The sequence below is a fragment of the Gekko japonicus genome, unplaced genomic scaffold (genome assembly GCF_001447785.1).
Source record: "Gekko japonicus isolate JY-2015 unplaced genomic scaffold, Gekko_japonicus_V1.1 scaffold291, whole genome shotgun sequence".
Classification (NCBI taxonomy): domain Eukaryota; kingdom Metazoa; phylum Chordata; class Lepidosauria; order Squamata; family Gekkonidae; genus Gekko; species Gekko japonicus.
In genome coordinates this window covers 1103483-1124425 of record NW_015175978.1, presented here as the reverse complement: position 1 = coordinate 1124425, position 20943 = coordinate 1103483, and the positions used below count along the sequence as shown (strand labels likewise).

Genomic DNA, 20943 nt, shown 5'->3' with positions numbered 1-20943 from the left:
AGGGAGGGAGGGAGGGAGGGGCTTCTTGCTCCTCATGGCCTGGAGCTGCTGGGAGCAGGGGGTGGGGCTTGTTGCATGTGCCCGCCCCCTGGGCTCTTTACTGCAGGAGCTCCGCTCCTTTGCGCACCTGCAGGAAATGACCCCTGCTTTTATCTGACCCAAGCCTACTGCTCACACCCCCAGATCTAGGCACCACCACCACCAGACCAGAAGCCCAGGAACCTTCCTCGCCTTACCGCTGCAGGTGCCTTACTTTGTCCCTGGAGATGCTGACAATGGTGTTCCTCTGCTTGTTCACAATGATGTGGGTGACCGCGGTCGTGTGGCCCTTCAGCTGTGTTATGGGGCTACTGGTGACGTACGGGTTCCAGATTCGGATCAGCGGGTCGTACCCTCCAGTCACTGCCAAGCAAGGGGGGGGGGGACACCATGTCTTTCAACACACATTTTATGATCTGCAGCAGAAAAGAGCAAGAGTCCAGCAGCACCATAAGGACTAAGAAAAAGTCTGGGGAGGAGCTTTCGTGAGTCACCGCCAATGCTCCCTCTAAGCTGTGGAGTCTCGTGAGCCAAAATTCTACTTTGTGAGCCACTGGCATCGAAATTGTGAGCGAGCGATTTGGCTGCTGCCTTAATGAGTTTGCTCTGGAGCCCTCCTCCCTGAGCCGAGACAAAAACGTGTGATCCGGAGGCTAAAAAAACTGTGAGCTGGCTCACACTAACTCAGCTTAGAGGGAACATTGGACTCACTGCTCACTTCTTCGGATACCAAAGAGCAAGAGTCCAGGGGCATCTTAAAGACGAACGAACCCTCTGGCAGGGGGGGAGCTTTCGTGAGTCACTGTTCACTGTGAACAGCGACTCACGAAAGCTCCTCCCTGTCCGGTAGCCCTGTCATAGGTCTGGAATGTGGAGGGGCGCCCTCCCATTTTCTATCTCAGCTCTCCACCAACTGTTTGCTATCTTATGCTTGACCTTGTAGATGCTCCAGCTGCAGTTTCATTCGGCTGGGAAAGTTAACGGTTTTTGCTTTGCCTGCTTCCTTTGCCCCCGCGCGCGAGATGTATCTATTAGCTCATGCTTACGGGGGGGTGGGGGGATGTTTGATTCTAGTATAAGTCAGAGGCCCTTGTATAGGCGTCCATTCCTGACACAAGCTGTACCCGTGTCTCTAGTACTGGATTTACCAATAAACAGTTATCTTCTCATGACGCCCTGTGTTGCGTAACCTAAGGACCCTGGCACTCCCCTGCCATGAATTTTGATAGTCTTCAAGGTGCTCCTGGACTCTTGCTCTTTTCCACTGCTACAGACAGACTAACGCGGCTGCCCCATCTCGATTTATCGTCTGCCTTTCTTTTATTTTTATTTTATTATTTTTTGTACTTACATCATTTACAGTCCGCCTTTCTCGCAGGGACTCAAAACAGATTATATAAACCACAAAATGGGACATTAAACTAATTTATTTATTTATTTATTTATTAGACTTTTACCCCGCCCTCCCGCCAAGGCGGCTCAGGGCGGCTTACAATAGTTTAAAAACCAGTAAAAAACAGTATAAGAATAAATACAGAATACAATCAGTAAAATAAGCAAATATAGCTTATTAGAATTAAAATTACAGTTTAAGCATTACAGTTTAAGCATGGCTTAATGAAATGGGGTTATAGAAGCCTGGAACCTACCGGAAAGAACGGAAGCATATCATACATATTAACAGGATGGTGCAAAAATTACATATCAGGATCCTACTGACCATAGGCTGGACACAGCAACAAAGAAGCAACTGGGGAGACATTATAATGCAATTGATACTATATTGGAAAATTACTAAATACAATACAAAATATCCGCCAAGTGTAATTCAACAATAAAGTGCATAAAGTTCATGAATTCATAGAAAATCACATTCCACTTAGTAATTCATACATAAGAGAATCACAAAATATATAACGAAACTTCCAGCTTTTATCTTCGTTTCGATCCAGGACTTTATTGTTGAATTACACTTTGTGGATATTTTGTATTGTATTTAGTAATTTTCCAATATAGCATCAGTTGCATTATAACATCTGCCCGGTTGTTCCTTTGCTGCTGGTTATCTTCATCTGGGAGGTTTCTCTATACTTACCAGTAAGCTGGACACAGCCGTACAGACCGCAGTCCCTGATCAGAAAAGCGCTCATTCATATTGAGATTCAAGGCAGATTACAAAATTTAAAACAATGAGATAAGAACAATATACGATATATAACTCACAGGGTGCGTTCAGACGGGGCATTTGCAACGGAATAGGTGCCGGTTGGAATCGGTGTACTTACCGGCGTTCACACGGCGAACATCTGCCTTCCGTCCCTAACCGTTGCAAAGAGCTTTACACCGTTGTATTCTGCCACTAGGTCCCCAAGTTGTGGTATCCTGAGTGCAACGGTTGTGATCGCTTTTACCCCTGTCTGATCGCTCTCCAACGTTGTAGAGCCACTTCCGTTTGGAAGCCCGAGGCTTCCGATTTTCGCCCGCCATTTTTTTTTGTTAGGTTGGAGATATGCGCTTGGGCGAAGCTTCGCCCTGGCGTTTGTTTAAAAAAAAAAAAAGGAAAGGTCCTTAGTTTAAGGTTTTGGAGGACTCCAAGACCTCAGGGAGGCCAGTTTGGTCTTTAAACTTTAAATGTAAGACGGGGTGTTTTGCGCATGCGTGAAGATCGCCATTCTGTGGATGGCTGCCTATGCGCATGCTCAAACTGAGTTTTTTAAAAAAACGCTGACGCCCGCTGTATGTGAACGGGCATACAGCGATGGGCTCCGCAGACAGGAGGTAAGTGTGATCGCGTTTCAGCCGGCATAAACTGCACCGGTTCCAACCAGTACAGTTTATGCCGGCTGAAACGCCCCGTCTGAACGCACCCCCTGCATCATAAAATTGGATTTGATTCCTGAAAGCTAACACCCCCCAAAAAACCATGTTGGTCCCTAAGGTGCCACGGGACCTGAATCGAGCTCTCCTACTGCAGAACAGCACAACAGGGCTGCCCGCCGAAACGATCACTGACATGGTGATTTTTAACTTGCAGGATGCCTTAATCCTTGTAAGCCGCCCTGAGCCCGCTTGCGGGGAGGGCGGGGTAAAAATACTTAAATAAATAAATAAATAAAAAATTAATCAGTGGTTCGGTATGGGCTGAAGAGCTCAAGAAGGTCTAGGGAGACCACCTGAGTTCAAGATACCACCACCACCACGGAGTTCACTAGGTAACCTTTGGTCAGTCACTTCATACAACGAAGCTGATGGGCAGTGGGTTCAGGCAGGCCCATGGGGCAAACAGTGGGGCATCTCGGGGCCGGGCCCCCTGACTTATTGCCAATGCCCCCCAACGTCCCATTCAGCCCCCAGGCCCCCCAACTTCCAATTTTGAGGTTCAAGCCTGAGGAGGGTGGGGTTTAGGGAAGAAGAGAAGAAGAAGAGGAGATTGGATTTATACCCCGCCCTTCACTACCCGAAGGAAGAAGAAGAGATTGGATTTATACCCTGCCCTTCACTTGAAGTCTCAGAGCAGCTTACAAACTCCTTTCCCTTCCCCTCCCCACAACAGACACCCTGTGAGGTGGGTGGGTGGGGCTGAGAGAGCTCTGACAGAAACTGCTCTTTTTCAAGAACAGCTCCTGTCAGAACTACGGCTTGCCCAAGGTCATCCAGCAGGTGTATGTGGAGGAGTGGGGAATCAAACCCGGTTCTCCCAGATTAGAGTCCACGCACTTAACCACTACACCAAACAGAGTCTCAGAGTGACTTACAAACTCCTTTCCCTTCCCCTCCCCACGACACCCAATGAGGTAGGTGGGGCTGAGAGAGCTCTGACAAAAATGGCTCTTTTTCAAGAACAGCTCTGACAGAACTGTGGCTTGCCCAAGGTCATCCAGCAGGTGCAAGTGGAGGAGTGGGGAATCAAACCCGGTTCTTTCAGATTAGAGTCCGCGCACTTAACCACCACACCAGACAGGCTCTCAGGATGGGGTTTAGCGAAGGGAGGGGCCTCAGAGGGATACAATGCCATACAGTCCACACTCCAAATCAACCACTTCCTGCAGGGGGAACTGGTTTCTGTCGCCCGGAGATCAGTTATAATTCCGAGAGATCTTCCGGCTCCACCTCGTGGTTTGCAACCCTGGTTAGAGGAGACAAGACAGTGCATGGCATATATTTTAAATCATCATTTTAAGGCCAGAAAAACATACCAAGAATATTCATTTCAGAAGAGTAGTCGAAGCAGAGAATGCCTTTCTTCAGGACAATCACAGCGGATCTAGAGCAAAGAGAAGGGGGAAGTACAGAGACGTGTTCAGGGGGTGCATTCTCAGGCGGGATTTCCGCACCAGGATCCAGAAGGGTCAGAATCACAACACTGGACTCAGAGGGCCAGCTAGTTCAGAACTGCTAGCTTGCCAGCATCTGACCGAGGACGAGCCTCATGTCTAAGAAAGCTTGCAGAGTAACAGATCCGCTGGCCTTCTGTGGCTACAAAGACTGATAGTTTTCCCATTCAACATTGTGCATAACCTTTAATGGGTCAAACAAAACGCAACTGCGCCATCTGCTGTAGACTCCTCTGAGCTGCCGCGTTGAACTCTCGAGAATAATCTCCCTTATAAATAAAAGCCGAATGGTGGTGGCACTTCTCTAGAACATTCCACACGCTCCAAAATCAGTTTGCTCTCTGATCTGTCATTCAGAGGGTCTCCCTATCCACTGGCTGCTTTGCCTGAGTCCTGCCTCCAACATTCTAAACATTTTGCAGTTCCTCTCCCCCCTACAGCCAGTCAGAACACAGAGGTTATTTGCATACGCAGCCTCATTGGCCTTTGCCTCAGAACACAGAGGTCGTTTGCATATGCAACTTGATTGGCTTTTGCCTCTAACATTCTAAACAGTTTGCTGTTCTGAGGTAAAATGTGTCCAATCTCCAGGTGAGGGCTGGAGATCACTCAGAATTACAACTGCTTTCCAGATGGCAGAGATCAGTTCCCCTGGAGAAAATGGTGGGCTCTGTGTCCTTACATGCTGCTGAGGTAGCCCCCGTATGACAGCCAATGTGACGCAGCAGTCAGGGCTTCAGAGCACGGGAGAGGCTGCAGGTGTGTGGAGGGTGGAAAGCTGAAGAGTGAGGGGGAAATAAAGGTAGGCTGATGATTGGCTGGGGAGGAGATAGGGTTGCCAACTCCAGGTGAGAAATTCTTGGAGATATGAGGGATGGAGCCTGGAGAGGGTGAGGTTTCAGGAGGCGTGGGACCTCCGACAGGTACAAAGCCATAGACTCCACCCTCCAAACCAACTATTCCCTTCTGGGGAACCACCGTTGCCAATCTCCAGGTGAGGACTGGAGATCACTCAAAATTACAACTGTTCTTTAGGTAGCAGAGATCAGTTCCTCCTGGAGAAAATGGTGGACTCAGTGTCATTCTACCCTGCTGAGGTCGCAACAGCAAATTGACACTGAGTGTCCGAGGCTACGGCACCCGCCCAAAGCCTCTTTCTAGAGGCCGTTGTATTTATTTCCACAATGGGCCTTTTTCCTAGTAAACACATATTTAACAAACATATTCTGCGACAGCAAAACAGAAGAGCAAGGTTTGAATCCAGTAAGACCTTCAAGACCAACAAGATTTCCAGCTCCAGGTTGGGAAATTCCTGGAGATCCAGGGTGGGACAGCCTAAGTAGGGCGGGGTTTGGAGTTGGAAGATAACTCAGCAAAACATAATGCCAAACAGAAAACATAAGAACATAAGAGAAGCCAATGTTGGATCAGGCCAATGGCCCATCCAGTCCAACACTCTGTGTCACACAGTGGCCAGAAATACCAGATGCCATCAAGAGGTCCACCAGTGGGGCCAGGACCCAAGAAGCCCTTCCACTGTTGCCCCCTCCCCCAAGCACCAAGAAGACAGAGCATCCCTTGCCCCAGACCGAAGGTTCCTATCTATGCCTTGTGGCCAATAGCCACCGATGGACCTCTGCTCCATATGCTAATCCAATTCCCTCTTGAAGCCGCCCACGCTTGTAGCCGCCACCACCTCCTGTGGCAGTGAATTCCATGCGTTAATCACTCTTTGTATGAAGAAGGACTTCCTTCTGAACCTTCTGAAGGAACCTTCTGAAGCAGTGATCTTCTCCAGGGGAACTGATCACTGCCGTCTCGAAACCAGTTCTGATTTTGGGAGTCTCCAGGCCCCACCTGGAGTTTTCCAATACCAACCCTACCAGAGGGTTCCCCTGTCATTAAGAATGAGGGCATCAGGGAGGTGGCAGGGGGAGGAGAGAAGAAGTGGCAAGACCTCCGAACCTCCTTGCGCCTCCCTCTGCGAATCTGTGCCCATGGAAATTCATCATTCACCTGACACTCTCACACTTGCGCCTTCTGGACCAGAAGCTGGAATAAATACAGAGGAGGGCACACCAAGATGATGAAGGGGTTCGAGCACCGTCCCCAGGGGTCATTTCCTGCAGGAGCGCACAGGAGCGGAGCTCCAGCAGTAAAGAGCTCAGGGGGCGGGCACATGCAACAAGCCCCACCCCCTGCTCCCAGCAGCCATCAGTCAGAGCAAGAAGCAGCCAGGTAAGTTGCAGCGCTCCCCTCCCTGGCCCCCCGGTCCAAAACAGTTCAGTGGCACCTTTAAGACCAAGTTTTATTCAGGTACAAGCTCTCCCTCCTCTGCGAGGGCAGATCTGCACGTCCTCCCCCCCCCCCCATAGCTAGCAATCCAAAACAGTCCAGTGGCACCTTTAAGACCAAGTTTTATTCAGGTACAAGCTCTCCCTCCTCTGCGAGGGCAGATCTGCACGTCCTCCCCCCCCCCCCATAGCTAGCAATCCAAAACAGTCCAGTGGCGCCTGAGCAGTGGGTGTTGCCTACTGACACACTTCTGGTGATGTCAGGGGGTGTGGCGTATGCAAATAAGTTATGCTAATGAGCTATGCTAATGAGCTCCTGCACCTCTTTTTCTACGAAATGACCCCTGACCTTCCCTATAAGGAAAGGCTGAAGACTCTGGGACTTTTCAGTGCAGAACAGAGAAGACGGGGGGGTGGGGGGACGCACATGATAGAGGTTTCTAAAATTATGTGTGGGGTGGTGAGAGTGGACCAAGAAAATTGTTTCTCCCGCTCTCCAAAGACTAGAACGCGAGGGCATCCAATGAAGCTGACTGTCAATAGGTTCAGGACGGACAAAAGAGAGCGACTAAAATGCAGAATTCACTGTCGGAGGATGTAGTGATGGCCACAGAAATAAACAGCTTTTTAAGGGGATTAGATAGATTAACGGAGAATAGGTCTGACAATGGCTACTAGCCGTGGTGACTGAGGGGAACCTCCACATTCAGAGGCACTAACCCTCTGAGTCCCAGAGCCAGAAGGCAACATCAGGGCCTAAGAAGAGCCCTGCTGGATCAGACCGGTGGTCCCTCTATTACAGCCTCCTGTCTCACACAGTCACCAACTAGTTCCTCTGGAGGGTCAACAACAGGGCAGGGAGGCCGAGGCCTTCCCCTGATAAGAACATAAGAAGAGCCCTGCTGGATCAGACCGGTGGTCCCTCTATTACAGCCTCCTGTCTCACACAGTCACCAACTAGTTCCTCTGGAGGGTCAACAACAGGGCAGGGAGGCCGAGGCCTTCCCCTGATAAGAACATAAGAAGAGCCCTGCTGGATCAGACCGGTGGTCCCTCTATTACAGCCTCCTGTCTCACACAGTCACCAACTAGTTCCTCTGGAGGGTCAACAACAGGGCAGGGAGGCCGAGGCCTTCCCCTGATAAGAACATAAGAAGAGCCCTGCTGGATCAGACCGGTGGTCCCTCTATTACAGCCTCCTGTCTCACACAGTCACCAACTAGTTCCTCTGGAGGGTCAACAACAGGGCAGGGAGGCCGAGGCCTTCCCCTGATAAGAACATAAGAAGAGCCCTGCTGGATCAGACCGGTGGTCCCTCTATTACAGCCTCCTGTCTCACACAGTCACCAACTAGTTCCTCTGGAGGGTCAACAACAGGGCAGGGAGGCCGAGGCCTTCCCCTGATAAGAACATAAGAAGAGCCCTGCTGGATCAGACCGGTGGTCCCTCTATTACAGCCTCCTGTCTCACACAGTCACCAACTAGTTCCTCTGGAGGGTCAACAACAGGGCAGGGAGGCCGAGGCCTTCCCCTGATAAGAACACCTTCCCCTAATGTTACCTCCCGGCACCACGAGTCAGAGGCTGATGACCTCTGAACATCGAGACTCAAAACGTCACTCCTCTTGATTTCTCGGAAGGCCTGGAGAGAACCAGGCTTGCCACAAAACACTGTCACGTCCGTGGTCTCTATGACACCCCCACACACACACATACCTCTGCCACAATTTGCACCTTTGGGGGCATCCCAACCCATTCTTTTCTCCGTGGGAACAGCAGTGATGCCTCCGTCCCACCCACCTTGTGTCTTATACGCAGGGCCCTGAGGGGGGAAAAAGCCGCTCTTACTGGGTTTTACCAACATTATGCAGTGGGAGCGAAGTCAGCACCATGGCGGTCTTGTCGGCCGGCGTGCAGGAGGCCACCAGGTTGAGCTGGGGGATGAACATGATTTGCTGGCACCAGTCTTCGTGCAAAGCCTGCGCGGGGGGAAGATGAGAGGAGGAGGAAGAGGAGATTGGATTTATACCCCGCCCTTCACTACCCAAAGGAGTCTCAGAGCAGCTTACAATCTCCTTCCCACAACAGGCACCCTGGGAGGTAGGTGGGGCTGAGAGAGCTCTCTGGAGAACTGGCCTTGAGAGAACCAGCTCTGAGAGAACTTGTGACTGGCCCAAGGTCACACCAGCAGCTGCATGTGGAGGAGTGGGGAATCAGACCCGGTTCTCCCGGATTAGAGTCTGCGCTCTTAGCCACTACACCAAAATTTAAGACCAACAAAGTTTAATTCTGGGTAAAAGCTTTTGTGTACATGTACACCAAGAAGAAAGAGAAGGAGGAGAAGAAGAAGAAGAGGAGGAGGAGGAAGGTGAGGAGGGGATTGGATTTATACCCCACCCTCCACTACCCGAAGGAGTCTCAGAGTGGCTTACAAACTCCTTCCCCTTCCCCTCCCCACAACAGACCCCAGACATAAGAACATAAGAGAAGCCAATGTTGGATCAGGCCAGTGGTCCCTCCAGTCCAACACTCTGTGTCAAACAATGGCCAAAAAGACCAGGTGCCACCAGGAGGTCCAGCAGTGGGGCCAGAACACCAGGAGCCCTCCCACTCTTATGTTCTTATGTCTCTTTGCATGCAGAAGGTCCCAGGTTCAGTCTCCAACATCTCTGGTCAAAAGAATTAGGCAGCAGACGACATGGGGGAAAAAACCCTTCTCAACCTGAGCCCCTGGAGAGCTGCTGCCAGACAGAGCCAGAAATACTGACCCCCGATGGACTGGGTTTCTGCCTCTCCCTCTCTCCTCTGTTAATTGTGGCAAGCAAGGCCTCAGACATGCCGCACAGCAAGCAAGGGACGGAAAAGAATGACAGAACAGGGAGGAAAAAGCCCCCGCTGCCGGCTCTGCCCCGCTGTGTGAGGGTACTAAGGACATGTCACCAAGCACGGGGGATGATGTGTCATTAGTCGTAGCGTATTAAAACATAAAACCCTCACCGACACCGTGAAATTCTTGTATGGGTCTGTCTTGCCTTTCATGAGGATTTGCACCGGGACTCTCGCTAAGCCACCTGTCAGGAAAAGGGGGAAATAAACTCGTGACAACATTTCATGTTTGAGCAGGTAGCGAAAGAGGTACTTTTCTCCCTTTCTCACAATACAAGAACTCCTTGTGGGCACTCCATGAAATTGCTGAGCGGTCGGGATAGAACGGATAAAAGGAAGTACTTCTTCACCCAAAGAGTGATTAACACTTGGAATTCACTGCCACAGGAGGTGGTGGCGGCTACAAGCATGGATGGCTTCAAAAGGGAATTAGATAAGCATATGGAGCAGAGGTCCATCAGTGGCTATTAGCCACAAGGTATAGATAGGGACTCTCGGTCTGGGGCAAGTGATGCTCTGTCTTCTTGGTGCTTGGGGGGGGGGTCAAGAGTGGGAGGGCTTCTAATGTCCTGGCCCCACTACTGGACCTCCTGATGGCACTGGTATTTCTGGCCACTGTGTGACACAGAGGGTTGGACTGGATGGGCCTTTGGCCTGATCCAACATTGGCGTCTCTTATGTTCTTATGTTCTTATGACTTGAGCTTGCATCCCTTTACCCAGGGGCACCAAACATGGTGCCCATTGGCACAATGGCACCTGATGACACCAGGGTTGCCAATCCCCAGTTGGGGGTATGGGACCTCCTGATTTCGTGCCTCCCCCCACATCAGGGTTATCAGAAAGCGGGGGGGGGGATGTCTGCTGGGCACTCCATTATACCCTATGGAGACTGGTCCCCATAGAATATAATGGAAAATCGATCCATGGGTACCTGGGGCTCTGGGAGGGCTGTTTTTTTCAGATAAAGGCACCAAATTCTCAGCATAGCATCTGGTGCCTCTCCTCAAAAACCTCCCCCAGTTTCAAAACCATTGGACCAAGGGATCCAATTCTATCAGCCCCGAAAGGAGGTGCCCCCATCCACCATTATTTCCAACGGAGGGAAGGCATTGAAAAGGAATGCGGTCCCTTCAAATGTGACGGCCAGAACTCCCTTCGGAGTTCAGTCGTGCTTCTTCCCCTCCCCTCTCCCGGAATCTCCTGGAAAGTCTCCCACTGGCTAGTCAGCCTCACCTGCCAACCCTAAATGCTACCAGTGCATGTGGGCTTGGGTGGAGAGCAACCCCGGTGTTAGAAGCACAGGCTCCGACCATGGAATCACAGGAACCTTCTGGATGCGGGGGGGTGGACCTGGAAGGGCCATTGCAGGATGGCTCCACCCCAAAGGCCCCAGATATTTCCTGAGTCGGACCTGGCGACCCTAGATGACCTTTCCCGGCACCTGATTGCCTTTGCGGATATTTTAAAATGTTTGAATGTATGTCACTCCATCCTGTACGGAAAACATAAGAACATTGCCTTTGCGGATATTTTAAAATGTTGCTTGGACAGCAGCCACTGCAGCTCAGGGATCTTCACTGTGTGAGCGAAGGTAAGTGGTGGCAGCCATTTTGTGGCAGGTCAGTGAGGGGGGTCAACAGTGGGAGGGGGCTTCTAGTGTCCTGGCCCCACTGCTGGACCTCCCGATGGCACCTGGTATTTTTGGCCACTGTGGGACACAGAGTGTTGGACTGGAGGGACCATTGGCCTGATCCAACACTCTCTTATGTTCTTATAAGAGGGAACTGGATAAACATCTGGAGCAGAGGTCCACTAGTGGCTCTTAGCCACAAGGGATAGATAGGAACTCTCGGTCTGGGGAAAGTGATGCTCTGTATTCTTGGTACTTGGGGGGGGGGCAACAGTGGGAGGGCTTCTCGTGTCCTGGCCCCACTGTTGGACCTCTTGAGGGCACCTGGTATTTTTGGCCACTGTGTGACACAGAGTGTTGGACTGGATGGGCCACTGGCCTGATCCAACACTGGCTTCTCTTATGTTCTTATGCCTGGGGCAAGTGATGCTCTGTATTCTTGGTGCTTGGGGGGCAAGGGTGGGAGAAGTCCTGGCCTCGCTGGTGGACCTCCTGATGGTACCTGGTATTTTTGGCCACTGTGGGACACAGAGTGTTGGGATGGAGGGGCCATTGGCTTGATCCAACATTGGCTTCTCTTATGTTCTTATATGGAGCAGAGGTCCATCAGCGGCTATGAGCCATAAGGTATAGATAGAGGCTCTGGGGCAAGTGATGCTCTGTATTCTTTGTGCTTGGGAGGGGCCAACAGTGGGAGCGGGCTTCTAATGTCCTGGCCCCACTGCTGGACCTCCTGGTGGCACCTGGTATTTTTGGCCACTGTGTGACAGAGTGTTGGACTGGAGGGGCCACTGGCCTGATCTAATATGGATTCTGTTATGTACTTATGTCTGGGGCAAGTGATGCTCTGCATTCTTGGTGCTTGGGGGGCAAGGGTGGGAGGAGTCCTGGCCCCGCTGGTGGACCTCCTTGTACAGGATGGAGTGACATACATTCAACTCACGCAAGTTTGTGCTACCAGAATTATTGGTGGACTTTAATTGGCTAGACAGGAGGCCTATCATATAATAATAATAATAATAATAATAATAATAATAATAATAATAATAATAATAATAATAATAATAATAATAATAATAATAATAATAATAATAATAATAATAATAATAATAATAATAATAATAATAATAATAATAATAATAATAATAATAATAATAATAATAAAAAATACATAAGTATTTAGGAAACAACATCTGGCCTTATACTGCATATGTATTGAACATCTTATGTTAAAAAAATTTTTGAATGTATGTCAAACTTGTAATTGGAATTGTGACCACTGAGGAAGGCCCTTTGTGGGGCCGAAACGCATTTGGTTCAGTTGCACAGCACTAACCCATCTATGTATGAATGTTGAGAAGTTTTTTATGTCTGGATGGTATATTTTTAATGAGTCTAAGTTTTAAAATGTGTACACCTGAATAAATTTTGTATTTTCATAATATTTAGTGTCAGCTTAACCCTTGTGGATCCATATCTAACTACTTTTACCAATTTTCCAACAACAAACTGGCAAAGGGGCAAAATCTGCCCGTCCACGTGCTTTTTACATATGAAGAAGAAGAAGAGATTGGATTTATACCCCGCCCTTCAGTTGGAGTCTCAGAGCGGCTTACAAACTCCTTTCCCTTCCCCTCCCCACAACAGACACCCTGTGAGGTGGGTGGGGCTGAGAGAGCTCTGACAGTAACTGCTCTTTTTTCAAGAACAGCTGTGCCAGAGCTTGTGACTGACCCAAGGTCATCCAGCCAGGTGCAAGTGGAAGAGTGGGGAATCAAACCCGGTTCTCCCAGATTAGAGTCCACACACTTAACCATGACACCAAACCTTCAGGCAGAAAACCCAAACCGTGGTGTTCAAACCAACAGCAACAGCTTATATTATCTGCAGCCCTTTAATGGGCTAAGCGTCACACTGGCCCGTCCCCGGCCTTGCGGCTCACCTATGTAGGCTCGGATGTTGAAGAGCCCGTTGGTCGTGACGTTCACCGAGGTGAAGATCAAGACGTTCCCTTTCATGTCTCCGACACAGAACACCCCTTTGTAGCCATCTGTCCTAGTTCAAGGAGGAAGAGCAGAGGAAAGACAGCGCGCCCAACCCCGCAGCCTCGGGTCGGGTCGGGACGCAGCCCCATCCCCCTGGGCCGCAAGGCAGAATCAAAACGCGGCAGGAAAATCAGCGCGCCTGGGGGCATTTCTGTATGACAGCCTGGATTAGCCAAGGCCTCTCTGTTTGGCTCCTCTCCCAGAAGCCTTTGCGGGCTGAGCTATTGCCATCTCTCAGGCCTCTCTCTCTAACCTGACAAGGCACTCTGCTTCCAAGAAGGTCACCATAACGTCTAAACCCTGGGATTGCCTACTGAAGGCTCTTCGGTTCGTAGAATGAACTTTGATGCATTTCTGACTCTCGGTTTTGACACATCACATCCTTGACTGTCTAGGGCAGTGACGGCGAACCTTTTAGAGACCGAGTGCCCAAACTGCGACCCAAAACCCACTTATTTATCGCAAAGTGCCCACACGGCAATTTGACCTGAATACTGAGGTTTTACTTTAGAAAAAACAACTCACACATTAACTTAAGATGATCCAAACAAAGTAAGGAAAGCAATCCCAAATGCTTTCATTGACTTAAAATTATTTGGCAGAGAATTCGACCCTTTAATGATGGTCTGGGCTTGGCTGGGGCGATGGCACGCGTGCCCACAGAGAGGGCTCTGAGTGCCACCTCTGGCACCTGTGCCATAGGTTCGCCACCACTGGCCTAGGGTAACTAGGGCAGGAGTTCAGGGTGAAAACTGTTCTCTTTATTTTGACCTTCTTCTGCTAAAAGTGGGTTAACCTTGCATCATCCATGTGGCTGGACCTATGGGTACTACTGAGGGTATAAACTGTTGAAGACATCTTTGTTCTGGGCCGGTCATCCGTCAGCTCTCTGTGAGCTCTTGTTGACTAGACCAGGCCGCTCTGTATTTCATATTAGTGCACTATGTTTGTGTTGGAAATGTTATGTTTTTATCCTGATTCGATAGAAGGCAGCTTCATGTGTGTCCATTTGTGAGGAGGAGGAGGAGGAGGAGGAGATTGGATTCATCCCCCGCCCTTCACTACCCAAAGGTGTCTCAGGGCGGCTTACAAACTCCTTTCCCTTCCCCTCCCCACCACAGACACCCTGTGAGGCAGGTGGGGCTGAGAGAGCTCTGACAGAAACGGCTCTTTTTCAAGAACAGCTCTTATCAGAACTACGACTTGGCCAAGGTCATCCAGCAGGTGCAAGCGGAGGAGTGGGGAATCAAACCCGGTTCTCCCAGATCAGAGTCCACGCACTTAGCCACGACACCAAACTGGCTCTGCCCAAGAAGAAGAGGAGAAGATATTGGATTTATACCCCACCCTTCTCTACCCAAGGGAGTCTCAGAGCGGCTTACAATCTCCCTTCCCCTCCCCACCACAGACACCCTGTGAGGCAGGTGGGGCTGAGAGAGCTCTGACAGAAACGGCTCTTTTTCAAGAACAGCTCTTATCAGAACTACGACTTGGCCAAGGTCATCCAGCAGGTGCAAGTGGAGGAGTGGGGAATCAAACCCGGTTCTCCCAGATTAGAGTCCGCACACTTAACCACGACACCAAACTGGCTCCCTGCGTGGGCAATCTGTCCTCCTGAGCCCTCGGACAAGATGGACGCCCACACTCCCTCGCCGCCCAAAACCCGCTCACTTCTGCTGTGGATAGGAGGACGGAAGAGACAAAACAGCAACATCTTGCTGGGAGGAAGCCTCGCCTCTCCCCCAGCATCTCCTCTCAGGCAAGGAGAAGAAACAACCAGAGACCGGCTGCGCAGCTCAGACAATATTTGTGTGGCAGACAGCATTCCCTCTAAGCTGAGTTAGTGTGAGCCAGCTCACCATTTTTTAGCCTCTGGCTCACACATTTTTTGTCTCCGCTCAGGAAGGATGGGCCTCCAGAGCAAACTAATTGATGCAGCAGCCAAATCGCTCGCTCACAACTTTAGTGCCAGGAGCCCACGAAGTAGAATGTTTGCTCACGAGACTCCACGGCTCAGAGGGAGCTTTGGTGGCAGAGAGGCTTTTTCTGGGAGTCACGCCGCATCTGCCTTAGCGTGTCATTTGGGGCTCTTCTAGGGACAGTGAGAGACCAGAGTACACCCATGTGTAATAGGCCAGCCTTTCCCACATGCAGAGCCTACTTCTGTCCGGCGCGAGTTGCGGCTGAGCCCAGCACTTTCTAGGTGTGAGGCAAACGTACGGCCACTGAAGAGAGTCGTCATCTTTATTTCACTCCACATGCATTCAAAAGATCATTACGATCTAACATCTTGTGATTCAGAATCAATTCTTTGGCCGTGGTGAGAAAGAGATGGCCTTTCCCTCTTCTTGTGGTAACGATAGACAAAGAAATGGAAAAGAACAATAAATTCCTATCTTCGCGCCTCTTAGCTCAGGAAATTACCCTTAAGGAGTCAGACAAAGGGATGCTTTTTGGGACACTTATCAGAGGACTACAATGCCCAGGGGTGACTGCTCTTAAAGATACACAGCAGTTTTACTAAACTACTATTACCTGCAGTTAACGCTGCAGTAGTAATAGTAGTAGGAGCTGCGGTGGCTCAGGTGGTTAAGATGCTGAACTGCAGGCTGTGGAAGGTCGGTAGTTCAGCAGTTCGAGACCTGAGTGTGCCGCATGACGGAGTGAGCTCCCGTCTCTAGTTCCAGCTCCTACCAACCTAGCAGTTCGAAAGCAAGACATTGCAAGTAGATAAATAGGTACCACTTCGGTGGGAAGGTAACAGCAAGTGGAGGGGTGGGGAATCAAACCCGGTTCTCCCAGATTAGAGTCCGCGCACTTAACCACTACACCAAACTGGCTGGAAGGAAGGGAGGGAGGGAGGGAGGGCTACTGCCTCCACCCCTAGTTTGTTGGGTTCTTGGAAGCATCCAGCCGGTCTCTGCTGGAAACGAGATGCCCACCACCTTGCTATGACAGAGATCCCTGCAGCTCATTCCAGAGGACAACCTCTGAGGCCATTCCGTCTCCAGATTCCCAATCCCAGCCTGGGGACCCTGCGGGAAATGCGCACTCCGCGCACAAAGGGGCTCCCCTCCTTGTCAACCTACCAGTAATCCATGGCCGTGGCGCATCCATCCAGGTCAACGAGGGAAAAGAGACGGTCACATTTGTTGCCCCCGATATCAAAGAACTCTGGGTGGAAAGGGAGGAAGAGGACTGCCGCCTGAGGGTCTCCTGACATATTACGCAGCCCTCATAAGGACGTCGGAAGGGCCGAGCCCTGCTGGATCAGACCAAAGGCCCATCGAGTCCGGCATCCTGTCTCTGGCCTCAGCGAGGCTAGCCTCCCTCCTCGCCTTTGGAGAGCTAGCTGATGAGGGCTGTGATTCATATTTAAGCTTAATTCTTGGCAGGTTTCCTGGTACCAGATTCTCTGTCCTACAAAGGAACTAATTGTTTTGGGAACACTCATAACCTTCGCCGTTGGTGCCCTGGCAACTTACGCATTCCATTCTATTGCATCCTAATTCCATCTACAGAGGCTTCTAATAATACTTTTGCTTAATTTAGAAGAAGAAGAGAAGAAGAGATTGGATTTATACCCTGCCCTTCACTACCCAAAGGTGTCTCAGAGCGGCTTACAAACTCCTTTCCCTTCCCCTCCCCGCAACAGACACCCTGTGAGGTGGGTGGGGCTGAGAGAGCTCTGACAGAAACGGCTCTTTTCCCAAGAACAGTTCTTATCAGAACTAAGGGATCCCCAAGGTCATCCAGCCAGGTGCAAGTGGAGGAGTGGGGGAATCAAACCCCAGTGCTCCCAGATTAGAGTCCGCGCACTTAACCGCTACACCAAACTGGCTCACCAAATTTAGCTTCTCATACAAAAATGCAGTGATAAAATATATATGTTTTACGATTGATTTCTTCCATTGGGGCTAAATACCAAAACCTGAATATACTATGATTAAACTCTTATGAAGGCACAGTGACAGCTGTCAATATATGGCAAAGGAGATGTCAGAAATCACATTCATTTTTCCCTCGTCCTACACTGGGGAGGGCGTTTGGTGCCACCTCCAAGAAGGCCCCTACCCAGGGTCACCACCTATCTGGACTCAGAGGCCACCAAAGCAGGGCTTCCATAGATGACCAGAGAGTACAGATAGCTTCCTAGGGAAGGAGGGAGCCCTTAGGTCTGTCGGTCCCAGGCCATACTGGGCTTTAAAGGTCAATACCGGCACCTTGAATTGAGCCCAGAAGCAAACTGGGAGCCAGTGTAGTTGGAACGAGACTGGGGTGATAGGGTCCCTGCAACCCACTCCAGTCAATACTCTAGCTGCAGCATCATGCACCAACTGTAGCTTTGAGACAGTCTCCAAGGGCAGCCCCATGTGGAGTACACTGCAGTAATCTAAACAATATGTTAACAGAGTGTGCCCCACAGTGGTGGGATGTTTTAGGAAGTACTAGACACAGCAAGGGAGCATCAGCCAAACTCCTGCCGAGGAGGACCATGCAGCCAAGTCCAAAGCCTTCCACTGGTATAAGGAGCTTCCGCCAGCTTCCGCCAGGGCCAGGGAGAGGCTGTTTGGGCTGGAGGAAGGCCTCACGCCTGGCAAAGCCCTGCAAGGGGGCGGGGAGGAACCAGCAACTGCTGTCAGTCTCACCGATATCCTGCTCGGTCGATGCCACCGCCATCAAGTTGATATTTGGCAGGCACACCATGTCAATCACCCACAGTTTCAAACTGTGGAGCCGCTTCCTCTGGTCCAGCTAGAGAGAGAGAAAGAGAGAGATCTCACCTCACCGGCTGGTTCTGCATTGGCTTTTCCCCTCCGTTGTTTTACGAAACCCATGCTAGAACAGAAATTCCCCTCTGCATGGCGGACTGCTTCCACTTCCTTTGATGATTGGGTTTCATGATAGTTTCCACACTCCATGCCACTTCCGAGTTCTTTGACCCTCGGATTTTATTGTACCTTCTGCATAGATTTATGGCCATTTTATGGCCATTTAGGGGTGACTTTGCAGTTGGCACGGTGTTGCCCTGAGGTATTTGAATGTGGTTTTGGAACTGCACTTTTCCCTCACCAGTTGACAAAATGTGGAGCGAATGCTAGCTGCAGAATCAGCCACTGCGTATCTACATCACACACACTGGTTCAAAGCCCTGTCCTCTCCCCAGGGAGGAGGAGGAGGAGGAAGAGGAAGAAGAGTTTGGATTTATACCCTACCCTTCACTACCCAAAGGTGTCTCAGAGTGGCTTACAAACTCCTTTCCCTTCTCCTCCCCGCAACAGACACCCAGTGAGGCGGGTGGGGCTGAGAGAGCTCTGACAGGAACTGCTCTTTTTCACAAACAGCTCTGACAGAACTACGGCTTGCCCAAGGTCATCCAGCCAGGTGCGAGTGGAGGAGTGGGGAATCAAACCCGGTTCTCCCAGATTAGAGCCCGTGCACTTAACCACTACACCAAACTGGCTCTCACACCCTTCCCTTGGGAGTCTCAGAGCAGCTTACAAACCCCTTTCCCTTCCTCTCCCCACAACAGACACCCTGTGAGGTCGGTGGGGCTGAGAGAGCTCTCTCGAGAACTGCCCTTGAGAGAACAGCCCTGACAGAACTACGGCTTGCCCAAGGTCATCCAGCAGGTGCGAGTGGAGGAGTGGGGAATCAAACCCGGTTCTCCCAGATTAGAGCCCGCAGATTTAACCACTACACCAAACTGGCTCTCACATCCTTCCCTTGGGAGTCTCAGAGCAGCTTACAAACCCCTTTCCCTTCCTCTCCCCACAACAGACACCCTGTGAGGTCGGTGGGGCTGAGAGAGCTCTCTCGAGAACTGCCCTTGAGAGAACAGCCCTGACAGAACTACGGCTTGCCCAAGGTCATCCAGCAGGTGCGAGTGGAGGAGTGGGGAATCAAACCCGGTTCTCCCAGATTAGAGCCCGCAGATTTAACCACTACACCAAACTGGCTCTCACACCCTTCCCTGGGGAGTCTCAGAGCAGCTTACAAACCCCTTTCCCTTCCTCTCCCCACAACAGACACCCTGTGAGGTCGGTGGGGCTGAGAGAGCTCTCTCGAGAACTGCCCTTGAGAGAACAGCCCTGACAGAACTACGGCTTGCCCAAGGTCATCCAGCAGGTGCGAGTGGAGGAGTGGGGAATCAAACCCGGTTCTCCCAGATTAGAGCCCGCAGATTTAACCACTACACCAAACTGGCTCTCACACCCTTCCCTGGGGAGTCTCAGAGCAGCTTACAAACCCCTTTCCCTTCCTCTCCCCACAACAGACACCCTGTGAGGTCGGTGGGGCTGAGAGAGCTCTCTCGAGAACTGCCCTTGAGAGAACAGCCCTGACAGAACTACGGCTTGCCCAAGGTCATCCAGCCAGGTGCAAGTGGAGGAGTGGGGAATCAAACTTGGTTCTCCCAGATTAGAGTCCGCGCACTTAACCACGACACCGAACTGGCTCTCAACCCTGGGGGCTCTCGTTCTCGGAGAGAACTAAAGATACTTAACGTCAACAGGGACTCCCTCTTTGGGGGGGTAAGTCCCCCCCCCACCGGCCAGCTGATTGGCAGCTGGGTGGAGCGGCCCGGAAGCGGGGGATCCCCTCTTCCACGGTGGGTCTGGCAAACCTACGCGCAGAGGAGCGAAGCCGTCGTAGTCCCGCCAGGCCTCACGCCCCCCCTCCGGCCCTGACCCGGTCGACCTACGTGAACGGTCCGGAGGAGGTTGAAGGAGTCGCTCCAGTAATGTAGGATCCCGTCCCTGCTCACGGTGAGGAAGCGCCCGGCGGCGGAGCGGCCACCGCTAAGGCTGGCGTTGCTGCCCCTCTTAAATTTCAGCTTCCTGTCCATCATCCGGCTCTGGTTGGGGAAAAACTGGATCTTGACAATTTCTTCGGTGTGGGCCCTGCAGTGACACAGCGGGAGGCCATTTTGTCCGGAGGCCGGTCAAACGCCTGTCTGGCCAGATCTGGCTCTTTCCCCCCTGTATTAAACGGGGCCTGGGGAAAGTGTTCGGCTCGTGCGGGACTTCTGAAGGCGTCTTGGAGACCGAGAAGCCCTGTGAGGAAAGGCTGAGGGACTTGGGGAATGTTCGGTCTGGAGAGGAGGAGGTGGAGGGGGGGGCATGGTTGCTCTCTTGAAGTATTTGGAGGGCTGTGTCACTCGGAGGAGGGCAGGGAGCTGTTCCTGTGGGCAGCAGAGGAGAGGACTCGCAGTAAGGGGTTTAAACTAAGGGCAGGAAGGATCTTAGGAAAAACGTCTTTACAGTAAGAATTGTGCCACAGTGGAATCGGCCGCCTAGGGATGTGGTGAGCTCCCCCTCCCTGGCAGTCTTCAAGCAGCGGCTGGACAAAGACTTGTCAGGGATGCTCTAGGCTGATCCCGCATTGAGCAGGGGGTTGGAGTAGGTGGCCTCTAGGGACCCTTCCGACTCCGTGATTCTATGATCTCGCTGGCCAGGGTGGGAAACAGGACATAGACCTAGATTATGATTGCCATCCTCCAGGTAGCACCTGGATACCTCCCACTATTAGCATTGATCTCCAGATGACCAAGAGTTGCCCTGGAGAAAATGGCCACTTTGGAAGGTGGCCTCTGTGGCATTATACTCCATTGAAGCCCCTCCCCTCCCCAAACCCCACCCTCCTCAGACTCCACCCCCAAAATCTCCAGGTATTCCGGAGCTGGCAGCCCGAATCGAGAGGGTTCTTAGGGCCA

General features: G+C 51.2%; 1 protein-coding gene across 1 annotated transcript in view; it reads right to left on the bottom strand.

Annotated features, from left to right (window-relative positions):
• Positions 1-20943, bottom strand: part of EFCAB8 (EF-hand calcium binding domain 8) — a 59418-nt gene that overhangs the window by 31916 nt on the left and 6559 nt on the right. The window contains exons 4-11 of the mRNA XM_015426175.1: positions 19933-20131; positions 17879-17984; positions 16319-16403; positions 13127-13239; positions 9664-9737; positions 8515-8645; positions 4236-4303; positions 254-402 (exon numbers count right to left, since the gene is read on the bottom strand). Coding sequence (XP_015281661.1) covers positions 254-402; positions 4236-4303; positions 8515-8645; positions 9664-9737; positions 13127-13239; positions 16319-16403; positions 17879-17984; positions 19933-20131 — 925 coding nt within the window. The remainder of the gene's footprint in view (positions 1-253; positions 403-4235; positions 4304-8514; positions 8646-9663; positions 9738-13126; positions 13240-16318; positions 16404-17878; positions 17985-19932; positions 20132-20943) is intronic.